General features: G+C 37.5%; 1 protein-coding gene across 2 annotated transcripts; it reads left to right on the forward strand.

Annotated features, from left to right (window-relative positions):
* Nucleotides 1-25931, forward strand: LOC114895402 (fatty acid-binding protein, adipocyte). 2 transcript variants are annotated; one of them, XM_029222750.1, is made up of 5 exons: nt 10-144; nt 2592-2764; nt 22524-22625; nt 22789-22833; nt 25878-25931. In XM_029222750.1, the coding sequence occupies exons 1-5, from the start codon at nt 72-74 to the stop codon at nt 25905-25907; spliced, it is 423 nt and encodes a 140-aa protein (XP_029078583.1). In that variant the 5' UTR covers nt 10-71; the 3' UTR covers nt 25908-25931. The 2 variants fall into 2 exon arrangements, with proteins under 2 accessions (XP_029078586.1, XP_029078583.1); XM_029222753.1 differs by lacking the exons at nt 22524-22625; nt 22789-22833; nt 25878-25931 and adding exons at nt 3355-3456; nt 3921-4140 and having other exon boundaries at nt 1-144.

Raw genomic sequence — 25931 nt, forward strand, 5'->3', positions numbered from 1 at the left:
GGGTAATAGCAACTTCCTGAAAGCTGCAGCTTCTTTCTCACCTTGAAGAATAATTCTAGAAAGCTCCCAAAATGTGTGATGCATTTGTAGGTACCTGGAAACTTGTCTCCAGTGAAAACTTCGAAGATTACATGAAAGAAGTGGGTAAGGAAATACATTGGCTGGGTTTATAACTTTTTCTCTGGGGAAGAGTGCTTTGTGGCTGTTTTTCACTCTGGAAGCACTGGCCAGACATGAAATTCTGCTTTCTATATAGAGGCGATAAAAGTAACATGTGTGAATCATTTGTTTCTAGAAGCATTCTAGATGGAAGTCACAACTAATGCTTCCTTAAGGTGAACTAATATGAAAAAGGTATAAATGGAATTGTTATGTTGTACAGAAATGCCAAGATTTTATTTGATTGATAAACTTGAGTATCTTTGGTTTACTTGACTCTCTGTCTCTTTTTATTGATTCCTTTTGCATATAAAATAAGCAATAACTTGGAAATAAAACTGTATTTATTTCCTAGCATGCAATAATTTCCATTTGAAACTGAAAGCACTGTATTTCTCATCTTAATGTAATTTTTTGAGTAATGTATGTTAACCAATTGTTTTAAGGTCAATCCATTAAAATGGATTGTGTGGTTGTTTTATGGGAGAAAAAAATCTTAATTTCAGAAAATATGTTCCTTAAAAATTTGTTTGATTTAAAATTATATGGGATGCCATAGAATTATTGATAATAGAGGCTTTCAGGTTTTTAGGTTCTGGTAACATTTCCTGTGTGTTCCCCAGATAATTACAAAGTTAAAGCAAAGGAGTAGAGAGGCAGTATTTCACTCAGACAGCCACGGCCATGCATTATCAAGTTGTATCCAGGGGTTGCAAATTGGGGAGGGATTTTTTTTCACAATATCTTTATTAGAGGTTATGATTGAATCCCTAAATCTCAAGACTTAACCTTCTTCTAAATCTTATAGTATATTTTTTGCTTGTGTATAACTACTGTTTTCCTTGTTTGCAGACAAGAGGGAAATCAGGGACTTCGACATGAGTGAAACCTAGCTTTGTAGAATATCAACTGGTTGTAATTCAATAAACTAATTAATATGCACTGATACAGATATGTCTGTATTTGAGGCTATTTGCTATTTTTAGAAACATTTTACACTTTTAGTATTTATATTTAAATTCTTATACCATTGTGTTTTAAAATGATAAGGTATTGATGATAATGAAAGATAATAAGATACCTCCTGAAATTAGCTTCTCTAGTTGATTACCTTTAGTCAGAAGGTATTGTTTTCAACAGTCAAATGAGGACAGAATCAAGCCAGTGGAGAGAATGATTTTCATAAGCTTGGCCAGTCTGGAACCACACCGGGTGTTGCATCCATTCACTATGTTGACTCACTCCATGTATTTGAGGTTACTATATTTTGTAACAGAGACAGGACTTGCTGAAACAGCATATTATCTTCCCACTTGTTGCTACTTTCGGACGGGGAGCTAAATCAGTCTCGGTATTGCTTGTTTTGTATGATATTTGCCTCCCTGATCCCCACTATTCCTAAATTTTGGTATCTATAAGTAGTCAAAAAAGTATTGTAGATTTATGCACATGCATTTAAAAACTACAACACATCTATAACAGCCGTAAATTATAATTTATGCAGCGACAGTAAGGTACTGCTTGCTGTCTACATTAGGTTGTAAATTGTTCATTCCATAACTGCCACACATCCCAAAAAATACACTCCTCTTTTTCAAAAAGAGGATTTTGCCACTTAAGTGATTGGGAATCAAAGTATTAATTTCTGAACTTACTAAAATAGTGATTTCTTAAACTTTGAAGTTTTCACAATTGATGCCTAAGCCCTCTTTAGCATCTTCTATAGTTTATTGGGAACATCACCATTCTAAAATGTTATGCATGCAGGAAACATTTTGACTTTTGGAAAAATTAATCGAAATCTTCATTTCATGGTGGAGTAATTTGGAAAAGCCAAGAAAACTAGACTTGGCAGCAAATGCCATGAAATGTGAATTTTGGAAACCCAAACAGATTAATTTTTAATCGAGTAGCTGTATAGTGGTCCCCCAAATCCTATTGTCTTTGACTATGGATTAGATCACTTTTGTTATCTAAGAAGGAAAGGTAGCGATTCCCAAGTGTTTCATGAACTGAGTAAAATGACAGTGGCTGCCCTCATGGTTGAGATGGCCAGTTATTTCGAGAGTGCAGTGACTTTTAAAATATGTATGTCTCACAAGACTTAATCTTTGTACATATTCTTGTGGAAAATTAATAATGGGTCTCCTAAAGAGTTGTATCTGAAACCCGCAAGTGGAAATTTAAAGAACAGACTTACATCTAATTGTGCCTCAGGCGTTCTTTAAGTATTAGCCTACTTTACTTATCTGCAGGAGATGTTTACATAAGACCTTTAAGAAACTCACTGGAGTCTTTCACCTTTTATGCACACGTGCACCCACCTACACACACACACACACACACACACACACACACACACTACTGCTCTTTCTTAAATAAAGATGTGAGAGAAAATTGTAAACTTGACATTTTTCTTTTCCCAACTATAGGAGTGGGCTTTGCTACCAGGAAAGTGGCTGGCATGGCCAAACCCAATGTGATCATCAGTGTGAATGGGGATGTGATCACCATTAAATCAGAAAGTACCTTTAAAAATACTGAGATTTCCTTCAAATTGAGCCAGGAATTTGAGGAAGTCACTGCAGATGACAGGAAAGTCAAGGTGAGAAATAGGGAATTGGAGCAGAGTAAACGCTGGTTTCTAAATGACCGCTGCCTACAAGAAGCCATTTTGTAAAAGGAGGAAACCCATTCCACCGTAAGCCAAAGATCCCTGACTCCTAGATCTGAACTACGTTGCCTTCAATATTTAGCTGGTGAATTTTCTCCCTTTCTATAAAATGGTCCTTATTAGTTTAAAAAATGATTAACATAATTTATTTGTCATACCATATGTATATATATATGTATATAGTATTTGAAGTGAATTAAAATAACGTAACAGTGTTAGAGAACGTTTATAAAAGAGTGGGAAAAAAAGGTAAAAATCACCTATGATTCTACTATCTCAACATAAATTTATTATCTATATTCTTTCACAGTATTTTTTCAAGTGCATGTTTGCATAATATTCTGATCATAATATACATATAATTTTGTACGTTGTTTTTGGCACTCATTGTTTTCTTGTTGCAACATTTTCTTGTAATTTAAAATTACTAATTACCTCAAAATATTTCTGCAAATAAAAGTGCTCTATTTTTTAATTTATTTTCCTCCATCATTATAATCACTTTTTTATTATGCCCACAGAGCACCGTAATCTTAGATGAAGGTGCCCTGGTGCAGGTGCAGAAGTGGGATGGAAAATCAACCACCATAAAGAGAAAACGAGTGGATGACAAACTGGTGGTGGTGAGTATCTTCTGGCTACTTAATTCTAGATTCTACTGCTAGGTCATCCCATAATCGTTATTCTACCTAGAGAAACAGATAATTGTCCTTGTAGAACAAAAGGTTAGTCTATTGGGATTACGGTTTCACTCTGGCAATTATCCTTCATACTTTTAAGCTCAGTGTAGGTATACTGTCCCCCAGGAAGCATTCCCTCATCCCTCTCAATATGAACCATATTGTATTGTGCATTTCTAATTATGTTTCTCACTCACCACATAGATTGTAAGATTCCTTGAGGGCAAGACTTGTATCTTCTTGATCTTTATATTTCCCTAGCTTATTACAATATCAGGTATATAATAAGAGCCCAGAGCAAATATCTTTTGATGAATATTGTTTCCTTCCCAACATTGACGGAGATAATAAACAAAATATAAGTGGTTTAGTCCCAGGGATTTACCAATAATTTTTTTTGTGCCTAGGAATGTATCATGAATTGTGTCACTGCTACCAGAGTTTATGAGAAAGCATAAGCCAAAGGATATTGAGCTGGACTGAAGTTTGCATCAGACTCTATGACATTCTGTTGGGTGTGTTGTCCAAACATATATTATTTCCCACTAATTAGCAATCAACTAATTTTCCCCCAGACTGATTTTATTTGATATGGTTGTGTTGGTTAAATAAAACTTTTTAGATTTATAAGGCTATGTAATGATTTATTCATTGTGCTAGATAATTTCTTACTTATAATTTAGTGAAGGAAATAGAAAATTGTATTATTGCTTTGTTTCTAGTACATGATTTTTAAAATAATAATCCAAGATGAAAAAAATAATAGTGAACTTTCCATTGTCTTAGGTAGAAAATGATAAATATGTGCTACTACTGAATATGAAGTCCTTCTTTAGCATAACTACAGTCAAGTAATAATTTCTCAGAGACCTAAGGTAGTTTTAAATGTAGTGAAATTGTCCACAGTCAGCTGGCCCAAGTACTGTCATTTCACATATATCTGTCCTAGAGCATTAAGACAGAGACAAGTGTAGTAGCAATGCAGAGGGTAGAAAAAGATTTCTGGGCTATAAGTTTTAATCTGAAAAATTATTAGTAAACCAAGCTATCCCTGGAATCTCTCAAGAATTAAGTCCAAATAATCCCATAATATTTATTCCAGAAAAGAGATGACAGGCTTGTTATGAGTAATGATGCAAATGTTCCTGTAGTCATCTCCAAATTTTTCTTTTTTTCTTACCAGTGGAACTTTTTATTCAAATAAGATATTGACTATGTTCTGGAACTTTCTATTCAAATAAAATCTCCATGGAATTCCAATATATAAAACAAACAAAAATGATAATAAGGCCTCCCAGGTAGGGGTGTGTGTTCATTTGTGTGTGTGTGTGTGTGAGTGTGTGTGTGTGTGTGTGTGAGATTTGTTTCTTCTGCACTTTGTGGAACTTCAAAGCACCTCTACAGATCATTGGATTTCCATGTACACAGACTGAAATTTCCAAACCACGTCCTTACCTTTTATAGTAAGCCAAAATCTTTTAAAGTGTGTCCTGTAGTTGATATAATTCTGCTTGTGATGCTTCCTTTAAAAGTAAGTTTATTATTTTCTGAATACCTACCGTATGTGTAACACCAAGATACGGAGAAACCAGAAGAGGTAAATTAAGTTCCTGATCACAATTATTTACTTCCTTTTCAAAAACAGAGAGTTAGACTCTCACTTGGGCTTCACTCAAGAATTGGAGAATTCAAAAAGAGATTTGTAGGAACTGATTAGGAAAATTCTTGGTAAATCAATATTTATTAAGCACTTACTATGGTCCATGCACTTTGCATATTCTACTTAATTTATTATCAAAATAATCCTATGATGAGGATTTGGCTTTCCTGTTTACAGATAAGAAAACTGAGTTCAAAGTTTAAGTCTATAAAACTAAGTAGGGAATAGACATAGGAATTTGATATTCAAGAGGGCGATCCTAGCTGGGATATAGATCTAGGAGCCATCAATATTCAAGTGGTAACTTAATTCATAAATGGTGATGAGATCATTCAAGGAGAAGGGAAAGTTAGAAAGAAGAAAATAGTTGAAGACGTCCAAGAGGATGTCCCAGGCACCTCAACACAACATGTTCCACACTAAACTTTCACTTCCCCCTTCCATCCACTCCTAATAACTAAATTTATTCTACTTTCCATATCTCAGTGATTATCAGGATGTATTATCTAATTGCCTATTCCACAAATCTTAAAATCATCCTCCAATATGGCTTCTTCCTCACTTTACAACATTTATGTTGTTTAAAAAATCATGTTGAGTCAAGGCCTTTGCTGATGCCGGGGACACCACCTACCACAGGCCACAACCAAAGGCCAGCGTCAGAGCACAGCTTTGAAGGTTATAGAAAACTCCCAGGAGACAAAAGAAGGAAGAAGGTATCCCAGGATCTGAAAAGAGAAGGCTTTGTATCTGCAGCCACAGCTCTGGGCAATTGGACACCCTCCTCCCTAACCTGCCATCAGAGCACTAGCAGAGCAAGGAGGATGGGCTGCTGAATGGGGAGAAGCAGGGCTGTTGCAGGCACAGGAACTGGGTGACAAGAATGTCAGCAGCAAAGCAGTGAGAAAGGAATGGTAACTCCTTGACAGTGACAGAACATCCTACACAGATTGGGAGCGGGGATGTAACAGTGTGGTGGCCCTGGATTTCCACTTCGGGATGAACTGCTTTGGACTCAGAGGGAGTGCTGAGCAGGGGAAGGTGGGAGGTGCAGAGCAGTCTGAGCTTCTGTCTGGCAGGGACCCAAGAGCTTCATAGGGCAAATGAGTCGGGGGCAGGGTGAAGCACGGGCTGGTCCCAAGGTGCTCTCGTGGACGGCTCCGACTCCCTGGAATGCTGCTATCGCACTGCCCGTGCAGCCCTCTCACGCGTACAGGGCCTCCTCTTGGCATTCCTCTGCAGGTTGTGTCAACCAGCCCTGTTGTAGATCGTGCAGCATATGTTATAGTTCTGATCTGGATTCTGTAACCCTTGCAATGTATGTTTGGAAGGAAATGGAAAGTGTGCCTTCAAACTGCATTTCCTTCTTTTTTATTTTTAATGTTTTTTTATTGTAGTAAAAGTCATATAACATAAAACATACTATTTTAACCACATTTAACTGTACAGCTCAGTGACACTAAGTACATTCACATTGTCCCGCAACTCTCACCATCATCCGTCTCCCAAATTTTCCACCTTCCTAAACCGAAACTCTGTCCCCATTAAACACTAACTCCCCATTCCCCCTTTCCACCCCCTCACCACACCCCCCCTGCCCCTGGCATCTACCAATGTACTTTCTGATTCTATGAATTTGACTGTTCTAGGTACCTCATATAAGTGGAATCAAACAGTATTTGTCTGCACCTACTGTATATTGGAATGCATTTTTGAGCAGCTTGGATAAAACCCCAGAGGCCTGGAGCTACAAGAAAACTGGGTTAGCCCAGCTTTCACAAGGACTGTTTGGTCCTACTTTAGTTTCTGTCCCAAATGTGGGAACAAACTTGCTTCTTAAAACCCTTCAGATCACATGGATTGTGTTGTCTGGCATTCATGTCAAAGCCAAAGCCTTAAGCTAATTTTGGACTGACAGGACTCTGCTAATTCCTTATATAAATATGGGATCTGCTCTGGCCTTCCAGGTCAGGGTCTTGGGTGGGACACCTGTAACCTTCGTTTGCCTCTGAATTTTCTGGAATAAAGTTGCTTTCTTCTCTCATTTCAAGGTCATAGGAGAGAGAACCAATAAGAAAGGTCATATCTGGAAGCAATTTGGGTTGGGGGAGGGATGTCTTGAGGCTCTTCCAGACCTTTCCTCTTTGTCCAGACTGGGCAGTAGAGCCACTGCTGCCCACTAGAAGAACAATTGGCTTGCAAATCATTTCAGACTCATTAAACAGGTAGATGATCAGGATCTGAAATGACTATTGTTCACTAAGGAAATCTTTCAAGAGGGACTGTAGTACCAAGAGAGCTGAATGCCTGCTCCTGAGCTTCTAGTGAGGAGTAGAAGGAATCAAGGCCCCTGTGAATGTGTATGAGACCAGAAGCCACACCATGCTCTGCCATGACTGGCAACTGCCATTCATGTTCTTCAATTCCTGCAGCTCCTGCCACTAATTTTCAGCTGGAATTGAAGTTGTCTCTGGGCACTTTGTCCAGCCTTGCCACCACCCACAATGCAAACCAGCACTGAGCGACAAAAGAACAGAAGCCCCAGAGCACCTCCATAAAGACTAGATGGGGGTACTTCCCTGGTGGCGCAGTGGTTAAGAATCCACCTGCCAATGCAGGAGACATGGGTTCAAGCCCTGGTCCGGGAAGATCCCACAGGCTGCAGAGCAACTAAGCCCATGTGCCACAACTACTGAGCCTGCGCTCTAGAGCCTACGAGCCACAACTGCTGAGCTCACATGCCACAAGTACTGAAGCCTGTGCGCCTAGATCCCGTGCTCCACAACAAGAGAAGCCACCGCAATGAGAAGCCTGCTCACCGCAATGAAGAGTAGCCCCCATTCGCCGCAACTAGAGAAAGACCGCGTGCAGCAACGAAGACCCAACACAGCCAAAAAATATATATAAATAAATAAAATAAATTAAAAAAAAAAAAGACCAGATGGGGCACACTTGCTGCTGCCCTCCACAGAGTACCAACACCCTGTTTGGACTTTTACATGAGAAATAAACTTCCATTTTGTTCAAGCTGCTGTTGTTTGTTACCAACCTGAGTTACTGGACTCCTTAATCAATAGAAATTAGTAAGAGGCCAGACGAGAAATTCAGGCCAGGCTTTACTGGGACTCATGATGCAGCACGAGGGGATGAAAACAAGTAACAGATGCTCTTGCTGGCTCCCCGGGGTGGGGGCAGCCAGTTGGTCCTTTAATTGGGGTGAGGGTAAGGATGGATCAGTGGGTCAGGCTGGAGTGCAGGGATCATGTGCAGTAGTCTGCTTTTGCTTCCAGCACCTCAGAAGTGGCAGTTGGCAAGTGGGGAGGAGGGTGGGAGAGGGTTGGATTGGGATTTTGGGATTAGCAGATGCAAACTCGTATATAAAGAATGGAGAAACAGCAAGGTCCTACTGTATAGCACAGGGAACTATATTCAATATCCTGAGATAAGCCATAATGGAAAAGAATATGGAAAAGAATATATATATATGTATACCTGAGTCACTTTGTTGCACACAGCATTAACACTGTAATTCAACTGTACTTCTATAAAAAATTAATTAAATTTAAAAAACCATGTTGATTGTATTAACTTAAAAATTTTTAATTCTTGCTTTTCTCATTCCTATCACCAACAGCACTATCATATTTTTCCTTAATTACTAATAAATCTCCTTCTTTCAGTCTCTGTCCTCTCCTCTCTTTTCCAAGCCCTGTAGACTTCATGAATGATAGCTACACAATGAAAATTTGACCTGAACACTTAATGATTAAAACCCTTACATGGTTCCTATTTCATCCACAGAAGTTCCAATCTCCTTAGCATGGCATGTAAATATGTCTTATGCTTGCCTTTTCTTATCTAACTTTCCAGTTTTATCATTGCTCTTGTTCTCTACACATTCTTTGCTTCAACCATACCAAAAAATTTTCATACTCTTTATTGCCTCTGATACTTTGTTTTTAGGTACTTTTTTCGGTGTGTGTGAATTAGTCTGCTCCTTCCTGTCTAAAACTCTCCTCTCCCTTCTTTCTAAGCCTTCCCCATATCTTAAACGTGCCTCTGTGCTAATCCTTTAAAAAGTTGCTTCAGGTGCCACTTCTATGTATGTGTATTTGTGAATTTATTTATTTTCAAAATGTACTATTCAAGTTTAATTCTTAATTTTCTGTTGATGTGGAAGCCTAGAGTAAGAAGATTCAGTCCAATGTAAATTTGCTGGATAAGTCAATTTCTTGTTTCTATATTTTTACCATAAAACTAAGGCTGCAGCAGCAAGACATATCTACAATATCAGTTCTCTGATTTTTCCTCCCTGGGACCTCTTTGAAGCTCACATAATTTTTCACTGACATTGCTTTTATCAACATACATGCAGAAGCATACAGGAAATTCTACTCTTAAAGGAAGAGAGACAGGATCAAACGGATACTTCTCAGAAAGAGATCTCAAAGACAAGTACTGTGTCATATTTGCAGCTGTGTCCCCAGACCCTGGCACAGTAAACAGGAGATTCAGAGCTCAGTAAACAATTCTTGAATAAGTGAGTGAATGCTCTTCCCTGTGCTAGGTGTGGTCTGGAACACGGAAAGAGTAACGGCTCATGTTCATGCCCTCAATGTAGTAGAGAAATAGCATGAACATCATCACATCACCTGGGAAAATTGTTCTGATAGTTTCTCCTCCTCCCTCACCCCTCATTCCCCAAATCTAAGAAGAGTTAAACCCTTCCTCCCCTTGACCACAGAAAAAAGGTGTGTGTTCTTACTATAACATGATATTACCACATTCTGATTTCTCATCTTTTCCATCACTAGGTTGACACAGCCTCAGGACACATATGTATATCTCTAACATCTAGCACTGTGCCTACGAATATGGTAATCACTTGATAAATTTTAGAGGAATGAATAAAGACACAATATAGGGGAGGACATGAATTATATGATAAACTATGTGGTATAATCTATGGATTGGAAGGAAGCCAGGGGCAAGCAGAGTAGTCAGTATGTGATGGAGTAGTTAGGAATGTTTTCAACATAGAGGATGTATTTGAACTGGGTCATGAAAGAGAACCATAAAATTAATTAACTGCTTATTAATAAATTTTACAGTGGAATGACTTGGCAAATACCATCTTACCTAAGTAATAAAAGTTAACATCATCATCAGTAATTGTGAAAATTAACATCATGTGTGATCTGATATGACACAATGAGAAGAACACAGCATCATTGCTGGAATATTCTTACCAAAAATGTATAACCTCAAATGAATCATGAAGAAACATCACTTTACCCCAACTGAGGATTATTCTATAAAGTAACCAGACTATATGCTTCAAACACGTCAAAATCATGCAAGACAAGGAAGAGCTAAAGATATATTTCCATTTGAAGGAGGTGAAAGAGACATGACAGTTGAATGCAATGCATGATCATGGACAGTTTCATGGACCAGAAAGAAAAAAGGAAAAATAAGTCTTTTCTTCTTGTAGCAACAGGAAACACTGTTGGGACAATTGCTAAGGTGTGAGTGGAGTATGGATTTAATAATGATATTGTTATTGGTGTTGATTTCCTGATTTTGATGGATGTTCTGTGGTAACATAGGTAAGGTTTTTATTTGGGGAGTAGTGGGGCAACAGTTCTGCAACTTACTCCCAAGTTATTAAAAAAGTATATATATATATATATATATATATATATATGTAAAGGAAGGCAAACGTGTTAGAATGTTGGTAATTAGAGAATCTGAGAAAGAGTTTATGGAAAATATTTGTGCTGTTCTTGCAAATTTTTCTGTAACTTTGAAATGATATAAAAATTAAAAGTAACCATCCCCCCAATAGCTGAAACCAGAAATTATGAATGTTAACTACTATATCTATATGAAGATTGACAATAAAAATTTATTGATAAGTAATAAGGAATGTAAAAGAGATGGGGCATCAATTCATGTGAAAATGAAAACCTTCATATATTTTATAAAAACTGTGATTCTGGGAAGATGGTGGAGCATGAAGCACTAGGAATTTGTCTTTCTACCAAGGAAACAATTGGACTAGCAGAATCTCTCTCATGTATTTTGGAACTCAGGAGTCTATCAAAGGCTTACATCTTCCAGGGAAAGATTTTAGAGGGTAAATGTGGTTAAATCCAGTCAATTTTGGCTGTTAGCACAGTATCCACTACCTATCCTCCACACCTCAGCCCCTTTGCTGACAGCTGTGCATATATTACTGGAGGAGCTTGCACATATATTGCATGAGAGAGGGTGGGCAATGTAGACCCTATCCTCCAAATATCAGGAATGTGCGTTCTAATCGCTGATTGCTGCTTCTGATTGCAGAAGTGCAGATAAAGAGGTGGCGGTCACCATTGTGTACCTCCTCCCATTGTTGCAAGCCTCCCCCCTCCCACTGAAGTGATTTCCAGGAAATTTAAACGGCCAGCACCTTCCCCTTCCCTTCATTTTTCACTTGTTCCTCTTTGAGGAGCCATAATTAAAGACTAGGACATTCAAAAGCAATTTCATATACAGAGGATATTAGAAAGTCACTGTGCATGCCAAGGGAAAGCCACAGGCTCAGAAAGGACATGAGAAGACCTTAAGTTTATACCTTAACATGATCCCTGGCACAGAGCCAGACTACAGCAATCAGAGAACAAAAGCAAAAAGCAACAAAGGAGCAGGAGAAGAATCTAATTTCCAGAGTTACCACATTATTAAATTCAAATTTCCAGTTTTCAACAGCAAAACAATCACAAGACATAGAAAGAAACAGGAGAGTTTAGCCCATTCAAAGAAAAAATTAAACCAACAGAAACTGTCCCTGAGAAAGACCTGATGGTGACTTTACTAGTCAAAGTCCAAAACAGCAGTCTGAAAGATGCTCTAAGAACTAACTAAAGGAAAATATGGAGAAAGCAAGAAAACAGTGTATGAACCAAATGGAAATATCAGTAGATAGAAAACCGAAAAAGAAGCCAAAAGGAAATTCAGGAGTTGAAAAGAACAACTGAAATGAAAATTTCACTAGAGGTACCCAAAGGCAGATTTGAACAAGAAGAAAGAACAAGTGAACTTGAAGGTAGGACAATGGAAATTATCAAATGACAAACAGAAAGAAGAAAAGACTGAAGAAAAGTTATCAGAACCTAAGGAACATGAGAGGCACCATCAAAAGGACCAACATATGCATTGTGGGAGTCCCAGAAGGACAAGAGAGAGACCAAGAGGCAAAGAGAATATTTGAAGAAATAATGTCTAAAATTTTCCCAAATTTGATAAAAAACATGAATGTTTATATCCAAGAAGCTCCACAAACTCCAAGTAGGCTGAGCCCAAAGAGACCCACCCTGAAACAATGAAAGACAATCTTTCAAAAGACAAAGACAAAGAGAAAACCTTGAAAGTAGCAAGAGAGAAGTGACTCATTCCATACAAGTGATCCTTAATAAGATTGCCCAAAGATTTCTTATCAGAATATTTGGAGGCCAGAAGACAATGAGCTGATATATTCAAATTGCTAAAAGAAAATATGGTCAACCAAGAATCTTGTATCCAGTAAAACTTTCCTTCAAAAATGAGGGAGAAATTAAGACATTCCCAAATAAACAAAAGATGAGGAGTTACCACTATACCTACTCTACAAGAAATGCTAAAGAGAGTCCTACAAGTTGAAATAAAATGACACAAGCAGTATCTCAAGTGGAATTTATTCATGGAATGCAAGGATGATTCAACAGATGAAAATTGGTCAGTGTAATATATTACATTAACAGAATGAAGGGAGAAAAAAACCACACAGTCATCTCAGTTGATGCAGAGAAAGCATTTGACAAAACTCAACATTCTTCCATGTAGAAACATTCAATAAACTAGACGTAGGAGGAAAATTCCTCAACATAATAGAAGCCATATATGAGAAACCTCAGTGAACATTATACTCAGTAGTGAAACCTGAAAGTTTTTTCTTTATGATAATGAGCAAGGCAAATGTGCCCACCCTTGCCACTTCTATTCAATGTAGTAATGGAAGTACTATTCAGAGTGATTAGACAAGACAAAGAAATAAAAGGCATCCAAATTGGAAAGAAAGAAATAAAATTATTTCTATTTACAGAAAGTATGATCTTATATGAAAAAAGGTCCCCCTACAAAAAACTGTTAGAACCAATAAATAATTCAGCAAAGTAGCAAGATACAAAGTCAACACACAAAAATCAGTTGCATTTCTATACATTAACAATGAACAATTTAAAAAGTTAATTAAGAAAACAGTTCCATTTACAATAGCATCAAAAAGAATAAAATACTTAAGAATTAACCAAGAAAGTGGAAGATTTGTGCAATGAAAACTATAAAAGAAATTTTTAAAAGACATAAATAAATAGAAAGACATCCCATATTCATAGATTGGAAGATGTCAATACTATTCAAAGCAATCTACAGATTTAATGGAATCCCTATCAAAAGTCCAATGATGTTTCTTGGAGAAATAGGAAAGCCCATTCTAAAATTCATATGGAATATCAAGGGACTCTGAAGAGCCAAAACAATCCTGAGAAAGAAGAACAAATTTGGAGAACTCACATTTCCTGATTTCAAATCTTACTACAAAGCTACTATAATCAAAACAGTGTGCTACTGGCATAAACTCTGACCTGTAGACAATTGGAATAGAATAGAGAGTGTAAAAATAAACTCTTGCATATATAGTCAAATGATTTTTGACAAGTGCACCAAGACCATTCAATGGATAAAATGCAGGCTTTTCAACAAATAGTGCTGGGAAAACTGGGTATCCACATGCAAAAGAATGAAGCTGAAGCCTTGTTTAACATATGTAAAAGTTAACTCAAATGGATCCATGACTCAAATGTAAGAACTAAATTTTAAAACTCTTAGAAAAAAATGTAAGGTTGAAGCTTCACAACATTGGACTTGGCAATGATTTCTTGAATATAACAGCAAAGGCACAGGCAACAAAAGGAAAAATAGACAAATTTGATCCCAGGAAAATTAAAACTCTGTGCAACAGAAGACATTATCAACAGAGTAAAAAGGTGACTCACAAAATGGGAGAAAATATTTGAAAATCATACTTCTGATAAAGGATTAATATCCAGAATATAGAGAGAGCTCCTAAAACTCAACAACAAAAAATTTGATTCAAAAATGAGCAAATGGGGCTTCCCTGGTGGTGCAGTGGTTGAGAATCTGCCTGCTAATGCAGGGGACACGGGTTCCAGCCCTGGTCTGGGAGGATCCCACATGCCACGGAGCAACTAGGCTCCGTGAGCCACAACTACTGAGCCTGCACGTCTGAAGCCTGTGCTCCGCAACAAGAGAGGCCACGATAGTGAGAGGCCTGCGCACCGCGATGAAGAGTGGCCCCCGCTTGCCACAACTAGAAAAAGCCCTCGCACAGAAACGAAGACCCAACACAGCAAAAATAATAAATTAATAAATTAATAAACTCCTACCCCCAAACATCTAAAAAAAAAAAAAAAAGGGCAAATGTCTTGAATAGACATTTCTCCAAAGAAGATACATAAATGGTAAAGAAGCACAAGAAAGGATGTAGAAAATCGCTAATTATTAGTGATTATGTGAATCAAAATTACAATGGGACACCACCTCACACCCATTAAGACAGAGACTATAAAAAACAACTTATTGGCGAGGATGTGGAGAAATTGGAATGTTGGTGGGAAGGTAAAATGGTACATCTGCTGTGGAAAACAGTAGGACAGTTTCTTAAAAAATTAAAAATAGAATTACCATGTGATCCAGTAATCCTACTTCTGGGTATACACCCAGAAGAATTGAAAGCAGGGTCTCAAATAGATACATGTATACCCATGCTCATAACAGCATTATTCATTTATTGCTAAATTGTAGAAGCAATCCAAATGTCCATCAAAGGATGAATGTATAAGCAAAATGTAAACACCACCTTTTGATTATCCAATAGAATATTATTATTTTAAAAAGGAAGAAAATTCTGAGATTTGCTACAACATGGATGAACCTTGAGGACGTTATGCCAGATGAACTAAGCCAGTCACATACACACAAAAACAAATACTGCATGATTCCACTTGTATGAAGTACTTAGAGTAGGAAAAGCCATGGAGGCACAAAGTAGAATGGTGGTTGCCAGGAAGTAGGGGAGGGGACAATGGGGAGTTACTGTTTAATGGGTAGAGCTTCAGTTTTGCAGGATGAAAAGAGTTCTGGAGGTGGTAGTGATGGTTGCACAACAATATGAATGTATTTAATGCCACTGAAGTGTGCGCTTAGAAATGGTTAAGACAGTTAATTCTATGTGATGTATATTCTACCACAATAAAAAGTCAGAAAAAAATCTAGTGTGCCTCCAGCTATTTTATGTACAGCAGTAAATTAGCAGACATATTTCTGAATACTTTCGTAGCTTCTAGTACGTATTTAACTTCATCAGTATCCCTCACCAGTGGATAATGTAGCATCTTAAAATTGAAATTTATTTAAAAGTATTTAATCCCTAAAATGTCACAAGAAGGAAAGTTAATATAGAAAATGAGGTACTGGAGAAGCACGGAAAAATGAGATAATGGAGAAATAAGCATTTAAGCTATCATGAAAATAAGATGCGTAACTGTTCTATAACAGATTACTGTATTCTAGTTCTTTTGCTAGGGTTAACAATTAAGTACATTTTATTTTAAATTTTTTTACTGCAGGAAATGGTGCTTTAAAAAAAAAAAATCCAGAAAAGGTGCCAAAGGCTAGTGGTGGAAGTGGCAGGACTAGGAGAGAACTTTCTTGGTTGAGAAGAGAGATGTATGGTAACAATGAAATACTAAGCAAAGGTGAAGGGAGTCTGAGAGTCCCTGTACCATCTGATGACCATAATGAAAGGCCTGTCATATGAGCAGATCAGGAGAGAATAATGTATTAAAACTTTGTCTTTAGTTGCTATTAGAGATTAAGATCAGTGATGAGGGAAACTGTCAGTTAAAAAGAAATAAACATGGTTTATTCCTTTTGTCATTCATTCATAAAACATTTATTGAGCACCTACAATATACCAGGCATGGTCTTAGGGATTCAGAAGTGAATCAGAAATATTTTTTTGCTTGATGTACTCATAAAAGAGCTTAGAGGGACAGCTGGAGGACGACTCGTTGCAATACTATAAGAAAAGCTCCTGAATATATTAATACTTCTATTAAAGTATAATTGTATCGCATAATAGGGATCAACCAGCTCTGAACCAGTTTCACAGAGGAGGTGATGTTTGAATTGGATCTAGAGAGCTGGGAGATGCTGTGAATGAGACCGATATCACACGATACATAGAACTGGTTTTAAGAGTCCAAATTTAGGTGGAGATATTTATGAGAGCATATCAATTATGAAGGTTTAAGCTTCAAGGAACAAAAACTCAGACATAAAATTATTTAAATAATAATGAAATTCATTAATTCTCCCAATAAAGATTCCAGAAATAAAGTGTCTTGTGTTCTTCCCCCTTTTCCTCTCTGCCATTCTCAGTTTTGGCCTCATTTCTGAGTTGGTAACACAATGGATGCAGCAGTTCTAAATGTCATACAAGAAAGCAAAAGTTGTCAAGGAGGGGACTGTCCCTCTGTCTCTCTCTTAAGGGTGAGGGGATTTTATAGAAGCCAGAAATTTGACTTTCTCTTTTGTCTCATGGGCCACAGGATTGATTTCTGAATCAATGAAAGGCAGAATAATTGGAACAAAAATGGTTAGACTAAGGGGAGACATTTGTCACACCACCTCACTGGCAAACATGCCCAGATTTGTATGCCTCCCTTCTTTCAGGCAGAGTACATACCTATCTAGAAGCAGTAAAGCAAGATCTAGTCACTGGCTCTTTATTTGAGCATCACCTCTGAGTTTGCTTTCAACTGCTAAGGCACTTATTTTTAGCCCAGGTCTCAGTTTCCTGAAACTGACTCTAAGGTGTTTGATTCCCCTGTTTTGCCCTCCAGATAGTTTAATAACTATTTCACCTATAAAGATATTGCATTATAAATATCTTCTTTACATGTTTTCATCAAAAGAAATTCTTTTTTTGTGTGTGTGTGTGGTACGCGGGCCTCTCACCGTTGTGGCCTATCCCGTTGCAGAGCACAGGCTCCGGACACGCAGGCTCAGCGGCCATGGCTCACGGGCCCAGCCGCTCCGTGGCATGTGGGATCTTCCCGGACCGGGGCACGAACCCGTGTCCCCTAAATCAGCAGGCGGACTCTCAACCACTGCGCCACCAGGGAAGCCCCAAAAGAAGTTCTTTATCCCACTTAAGATATAACTTTGTGGTGCAAAAACATCAACCTTTTTATTTTTTAAAAAAATGCTTTTTCAAAAAAGAGATGGTTTGAATGAAGATTTCTTTGACATGAAGGAATATTTGACCCAGGCAGATAATAGTATGAATATTCTTCTTCTGGTGCCTAGCACTCTAATATTCCAGCCTTCTTTAAAACAACTGGAGTTCAAAGCTGTGATATAAATCTGTAGCCTCTGAATCCAATCCTTCCTAGTAAAGGCCTTACCTGCAAAGTTCACTTCCATTACTTGGGTTACAGAAGATGATTTCAGAAGTAATTGCACAGATATTTAAATTATCTGCTGCCTTTGTCTTTCTTTTAGAATGCAGATATCAAAATATCATATTTCTCCCTAAAACTTCCTCTCACAATTTCAAGTGGTATATTTTAATATCAGGATTTCTTTGTAAGCCTAACAGATGGATTTTCCAAGCATAGCTCCACCTCCTTTTCAGGGTTTAAATTACAAAAAATCATCAATGATAATTGTTACTTTTCTTCCCAGTCCACAATTACTCTTAATTAACAACAATGATAGTATTAATAATACCCTGCATCTCATTCCAACCAACTGTAGACATTTCAGTTACACTAAGTAATATCAATTCATCAACCCTGCAAGGAAGGGAGGGGCAGATATTATTTTAATGAAGAGGGTACTCTGGCACTGTGACTTGTCCAAATAAAGAACAGCTGAGGTAGATCAGTCAAGGATGTCCTTTTATCAGGTGGGAAAATACCTCAGTCAGTTGTTCATTAGACATTTGTGGGGATATTCCTTCAGAGTTGACTCAGCATTCATAGTTCAAGATTAGAGCACTTCCTAACACCATACACAAAAATAAGCTCAAAATGGATTAAAGACCTAAATGTAAGGCCAGAAACTATCAAACTCTTAGAGGAAAACATAGGCAGAACACTCTATGACATAAATCACAGCAAGATCCTTTTTGACCCACCTCCTAGAGAAATGGAAATAAAAACAAAAATAAACAAATGGGACCTAATGAAACTTCAAAGCTTTTGCAGAGCAAAGGAAACCATAAACAAGACTAAAAGACAACCCTCAGAATGGGAGAAAATATTTGCAAATGAAGCAACTGACAAAGGATTAATCTCCAGAATTTACAAGCAGCTCATGCAGCTCAATAACAAAAAAACAAACAACCCAATCCAAAAATGGGCAGAAGACCTAAATAGACATTTCTCCAAAGAAGATATACAGACTGCCAACAAACACATGAAAGAATGCTCAACATCATTAATCATTAGAGAAATGCAAATCAAACCTACAATGAGATATCATCTCACACAGTCAGAATGGCCATCATCAAAAAATCTAGAAACAATAAATGCTGGAGAGGGTGTGGAGAAAAGGGAACACTCTTGCACTGCTGGTGGGAATGTGAATTGGTTCAGCCACTGTGGAGAACAGTATGGAGGTTCCTTAAAAAACTACAAATAGAACTACCATATGACCCAGCAATCCCACTACTGGGCATATACCCTGAGAAAACCAAAATCCAAAAAGAGCCGTGTACCAAAACGTTCATTGCAGCTCTATTTACAATAGCCCGGAGATGGAAACAACCTAAGTGCCCATCATCGGATGAATGGATAAAGAAGATGTGGCACATATATACAATGGAATATTACTCAGCCATAAAAAGAAACGAAATTGAGCTATAATGAGGTGGATAGACCTAGAGTCTGTCATACAGAGTGAAGTAAGTCAGAAAGAAAATGACAAATACAATATGCTAACACATATATATGGAATTTAAGAAGAAAAAAAAATGTCATGAAGAACCCAGGGGTAAGACAGGAATAAAGACACAGACCTACTGGAGAACGGACTTGAGGATACGGGGAGGGGGAAGGGTGATCTGTGACAGGGCGAGAGAGAGTCATGGACATATACACACTAACAAACGTAGTAAGGTAGATAGCTAGTGGGAAGCAGCCGCATGGCACAGGGATATCAGCTCAGTGCTTTGTGACCGCCTGGAGGGGTGGGATAGGGAGGGTGGGAGGGAGGGAGATGCAAGAGGGAAGAGATATGGGAACATATGTATATGTATAGCTGATTCACTTTGTTATAAAGCAGAAACTAACATACCATTGTAAAGCAATTATACCCCAATAAAGATGTTAAAAAAAAAATGCTGATCTCTATTGAAAATTGTCTTCATTCCACAAGTAATATTTATCAGGTGACTCAGTTTACAAATCTGTTTGCTAGAAGCCATAATCATTGACGTAAATTCAATTTAACCTGTTAATTTTCTGTTTCTTTATTTGGAGGTAAATAAAATGAGTCAATGCTGGTGTCTAGAATCTTTTGTCTTGCTGCTGCCCATTGGCCATTTCAGAAGAGTCACACGATTGCCTAAGTTTCTTTGGCTTTTGATTGTGAGCGCCTCTTCTCAGCAAGCTTTCCATGATGACTGAGCCCTTCTTGGGAACCTGGAAGCTGGTCTCCAGTGAAAACTTTGATGAAAACATGAAACAACTGGGAAATACCATTACAAGGTTTGGAAACTGGCAATGCATTTTGTGATATGGTTGGGTTTGCACTTTACGATGAATTTTCCAACAATTCTCTCATTCATTTGTGATCCTAGGGTATATTCAAATGAGGTTAACAAAGTTTGTGTATCTACTTTTACTTTTTTATTACCAGTAATAATTATCTCTTTTCGGAATACTAGGCTCACAGATGCTTCCTTTTAGTTATTATCCATATATTTAAACAATTTATCCTTTTAGAAAATACTTCATCTTACCCCCATGATAGAGTTGATTTTTAGCTTGGTCATTTCATTAAATAGCTTTTCTCTGCTCCCCATTATAGACAATAATACCTATCTATGATTAAATTTATCAAGTAAATTTGTTTCAAGGTTTGCTTTAACTTATAACTTCAAAAGAGCAATAGCAACAAACAAAATTTCTAGTTGGTTAATTTTAAGATTTCTGATGCATGTGGGAGGTTTTTAATAACATTATTTTGAAAGGTTTCAAATGTTTTATTGGAGAAATAGAACATTTTTACTCATGGCATTTCCTACCATTGGGTATTTCCTCAGAAGTATAAACTCTGTGCATACTTTAGTTCTTACTCAAGTTGAACAAACATCATTTACAATGGCTCAGATCTATAATAACTAAACTATTCTTTATTAATGCTAGAAGAATAGTAATTATTTAACATTTAGTTAATTTTAAACATTTAATTAAGAGAAACCTCTCTTATAATAATAAACTACATATAGAATCAAAAAATTTTTTAATCTTACTTTTTTTTAAAACTTGGTTGAAATGATCAATACATAATAAGTCAATGTGCTCATAATGTAATATTTGTTCCTTTTTCGTTAGTATAAACTCTCTCAGAAAGTAATAAAAAACATGTTTCCCTATCTCTCCACGGATTCATGGACTCACCTGTTTTGAGTTAAAAAAATGTTTTTTTTAATAATAAATAATTAAATAAATTTTGGGGCATCTAAGAAACTTAGGGCTGATGGCAAAAATAGCCATGTTTTGACTGGGAGCTGGTCTCAAGCAGAGTGCAAGAGAGAATAACCAACTGAGTACATACTATGTGCCAATACCATGCTAAGTCCTATCATTTAATCTCCAACACATCTATGAGGTGAGTACTATACTTACATTTTACTACTGAGAAAGCTGAAGTTTAGGGAAAAAGGAAATAATGTGGCCAAGCTAACAAGTGGCAAAGTTGGAACTTGGGTTTTAACCTCCTCACTCCTCACTCTTTTGTGATCCATGTCTAACACTGCTTTTCTGTGGTCAGAGGCATCCTGTCCACCCGCAATATGAATGTGAAATCGAGTTCTATATCGATACTAAGAGTCGGGAGTCAGCCCTTCTGCCCACTTATTGCAGGAGTCAAGTTAAACAATGGACAGTCCCCAACCTGAACAACAGGGCCAGGCTCTCAGACAAATTGTCCAATTTGCCTACCTCCTCTTTACTCAGCCATATCTGAAATTTATATGCAAATAAGAGAGAAGTTTGGACTTTATAAGTCATATTCTTTTAGAGTAGATTAGATACTTTGAAAATTGCATTTCTTTTTTTTTTTTTTTTTTAAGAAGAAAAGTAAGCAAAAATTCTTGGACAATTAGAAAACCTGTGCTTAAATTTCAGCTCTGCTAATTACCAGACACATCACCTAGAACAGGCCTCTCCACCTCTCTGGGACTCGGTGTAGTCATCTCTAAAATGAGGATAATAGCATCCCCTGTGCTGTTGTTGCAATATTTCATGAGGTAAAGCCCAAGCATATGACCAAAAGGCACCATAAAAATATATATTTTAGATGAAGTGCAAGAGTCTCAGAAAGTGAATTTAGCTTTCAAAATGTCAAGTGTAATTATTAGACATATCTTCTGATTGGGAGGTTTGGCTCAATCCAGCTGTTACAGAGAGCATTGAAGAAAATATGGTGTATTATCCGAAACTTCAAGGGGGGAAGGAGGCATTCTTTTTAAACTGCTTTCCAAAATGATTGCTAGCACTTCTTCCTAAACTTCTTAAGAAGGTGTTTTATTTTCTCTACTCATTGAATTCTCTTCTCACTCATTCCTACAGGAGTGAGTGCTGCAGTCCAGAACCTTGCTGGGTTGAATTACTATTAGCGCCGACAGGGATAAGGTTAACATCAAAACAGAAAGTTCTTTAAAAAATACTGAGATTGGGCTTCCCTGGTGGCGCAATGGTTGGGAGTCCGCCTGCCGACGCAGGGGACGCGGGTTCGTGCCCCGGTCCGGAAAGATCCCACGTGCCGCGGAGCGGCTGGGCCCGTGAGCCGTGGCCACTGAGCCTGCGCGTCCGGAGCCTGTGCTCCGCAACGGGAGAGGCCACAACAGTGAGAGGTCCGCGTACAGCAAAAAAAAAAAAGTAGATGTCTAGTCTTGTGTAGATTAGAATGTAGTGAATTGCTATTTCTGACTGATTCCTTTCTGCATTTATAGAGAATCATAACATTAGATGGTGGCTCAATGATTCATTTCCAAAAATGGCTTGGCAAAGAGACAACAATCAAAAGACAAATTGTAGATGGAAAAATGGTAGTGGTGAGTTTTCTCTAAATTTAATATTTTTAGAAGCTCCTGTTTGAGGCATGCCTTTCAAATTACTCAATTGTCTTGTATCTCAAATAGAGGGTCTGGGGAAAGAGGGAGAGATCAAACTTAACATGTCATGTACCAACTCTAATAGATCCCTCTTTGCTTTTAGGAATATATCATGAATAATATTGTCAGCATTGGAATCTACAAAAAGGTATGAAGAAATTGTATGCGTCAGTGAAAACTTGTTCACTAACAGGAAACTGGGACTTGAAGAAGATGTGCCTCAGGGCCAGTGATTTTTTTAAAAATTGCTCAACATAAATTTGCCCAATAAAACCAAATTAAGTGCAGTTTTGGAGCTGTGTAATCTTGAGGATTAGGGGCAATCTGATAAATTGGTGAGATAAGAAACTTCTTGTCTCTCGTGTAATTGTAAGATCACCAAAGTGCCCTTTATTCTTTGTACACCTGAATTCTGCAGTCACTGATTTTCCTCTAGTGGACCCATTCCATTTAGGTTAATGCTTTCTGTCAAAGGGTGCTCTGTTGAAATTCATGTGACCTCAAAGGGGGATACATTATAATCATTGGAACCCACTTTGGGCATCACAGATTTTGAAAATCAACATTGCTTTTTATTTTTTATTTTTGCAGAAGGCTGACCATGCATAAAGTAGATAGGACAGATAGATAGATGGATAGATAGATAGATAAATAGACAGATAGATAGATAAATAGATATAGATATGTAGATAGATACATAGATGATAGATAGATAGATAGATAGATAGATAGATAGATAGATAGATAGATGAGAGAGAGAGATTACAAAATAGAGCCTGGACATTATACACTGTGCATGAATTATTATAGAACATTTAAAACAATCATTATCTTACTTTTCCATAAACTTATTTAAAATAATCAGGCTAGTGCATTGGTCACCATTTCTTACAACTTAGTCTTTGCAGAATGATATTTTATTAAATGCCAGTCCAGAATTTCTAAATGCCTAGTAGGAATATAATTGTTAGAGCTACACAATGTCCCTCAATAGTTTCACCAAGTACTTTTGTTAGGAAGTACTCTCAGGGCTTAGAGCAAAACAGAGTACTATAGGTAAAATTTAAAAATCGAGGGTATTTGTAGCAGTGGGAGGAGGAAAAGGAAAGAGAGGAAGAATTATGTAAATCTCATGTTGCAACTTAAACTTAAAACCAGATAGTAGTTGGTGAAACGTAACTCCTGAGGATAGTGTTAAATATGTGCTAATTTGTCATCTAAACTGGGTGAGAAGTGAAAAGTGGAAAGGGGCACTTTCAATAATTACACCTGGGCAGCAAGCATAAATTGGGACTGTCCTAGGCAAACTGAGAGGTATGGTCACCTCAGTAAGGATAAAATTAAAGAGTAATGTACAAAAGGACTGAGCATAGCGTTGGGACAATAGCTGAGTTCTTGTCCAAAGAAAGGAACTAGGCTGTCATATTAAACCCTGAAGACCTCTGAGGATACAGCTGTGCACTTGAATTGATGGGCTTGGTAGTAGCCACACAACTTCCAGATGTGGCCAATGACAGTCATCCCCCATGACTTGTCTCTGTCCTTCTTAAATGACTCAAGTGTGTGCAAAATGTACCTGTGCTTGTTTGCCAGAAGTCAAAGAGGATTTCAGCCCCCAAGGTAGCGTCCTGTGTACAAAGGGGAGCAGAGGCCAATGTCTCCTCCATCGGGTCTCTGCAATGGGGCTGCAGATGACAGCACTTAAGCAACAACTCAGATCAAGGGTCAAAATGTTTTCCGCAACCATTAGGAAGAGGGTATTCTTCTAAAAAGCACTAGGCACTTATTTAAATCTTAGTCTTTACAGAGACAAAATTTATGCAAGAATAATATAGTTCTGAATTTTCAAGACATTTCTCTTCTCATAAATGCCACAGCTCAAAGTACACACGGCCCAAATGAGAAATAAAATCCTGCTGTGGTGTCTTTAGTAGGTAGAATCAAACATGCTACTCCTGAGGAAATCACTGATCCAGCAAGTTCTTATTCAGTGACCATTGTTTGTTCAATACTGTATTAGGTGATGGCAAACAGCAATCATAACTGCCTTTTTATGTTACAAGTAGCAGAGGCATGTTGAAACCCTATTGCTTTTATTTTTATTCTCAGTCAAATCGCGTCAAAATTCCTGTAAGAAAAAAATTAAGTGTATACTGAGAATTAGTAGTCTTTACTAAGGACATTCACATGATCAGTCTCTTGGTATATCTGACTTTCCTTCAAAAACAGTCATTATCTATCTAGAAGTAAATCACATGTATTGGTCAAGTTGTACTGGATTTATAGAAAAAGGATAATAATGACACTTTTCATTATGCAATAAAAAGCCGTTACTTATTCACTTTCCAAAAGAGTTTGAAGTAGAGGAAGTGAGAGAAGATTTGATAAACCACAAAGGGAAATATATATTTATTTTTGAATATTTTTAGACTGAATAACTTACTAGTAAACTATTATATTTTAGATCCACACTGAAGTTTACAGGAGAGTATTAATTATCCAAAGATCAACCATACTAAACTCAAGATGACTACTATTATCAAAGACTAACTCACCAGCTTTCTCCTTTGGCTACCCAATACTACTAAGTAAACCACTGACAAAAATAATTTGTTTTGAACACTCTTAGTGTATTTAATTTTCATATTTTTGCGCAAAAGTGCAATAAACGTAAAAGGACATGCTTTGAGAGTCATGAAAAGACAACCGATTACTCCAAAGATAGTAACAGAAAATAGATGGAAACTTAGGATGAAGAAATCGGGACATAATCAAATCCTCAAGTTATGGGTCTTAAGATTTCTATTTTAAACATTTACAGGGAAATATAGTCTTTCCACTTTGAAGTTTGGTATCTAGACCCTGTGTAATTTTTGGAGAGGACAGGGTGGGGAGGGACCATCCAACCACCAGCCCCATGACAAGATGAGGTGCCTGTTATGCCAGAGACACATTGCAGGGAAGTGAGATGAATGGGGTTTGAGAGCCAGGCAGAGCAGGGCTTGAATCCTGCTTCTGCCACTGACAGCTTTGTGAGCTTGTGTGAGCTGCTCACCCACTTTAGTTTTTTCCTTTGCAAAATGGAAACCATCTACTTCACAGGGCTGTGATGAGGGTAAATGAGACATTCTGCAATGGACCAGCACAGGGAATCCCTCACGTCTTCTCATTTTCCCCACATCCCCCTCCCAGATAATAAGGCAACTAGAATGCAAAGAATAGGAACCACGGAACTGAAGGTGTGTG

The sequence above is a fragment of the Monodon monoceros genome, unplaced genomic scaffold, assembly GCF_005190385.1.
Source record: "Monodon monoceros isolate NGI ecotype Baffin Bay Population unplaced genomic scaffold, NGI_Narwhal_1 Super_Scaffold_14, whole genome shotgun sequence".
Lineage (NCBI taxonomy): Eukaryota > Metazoa > Chordata > Mammalia > Artiodactyla > Monodontidae > Monodon > Monodon monoceros.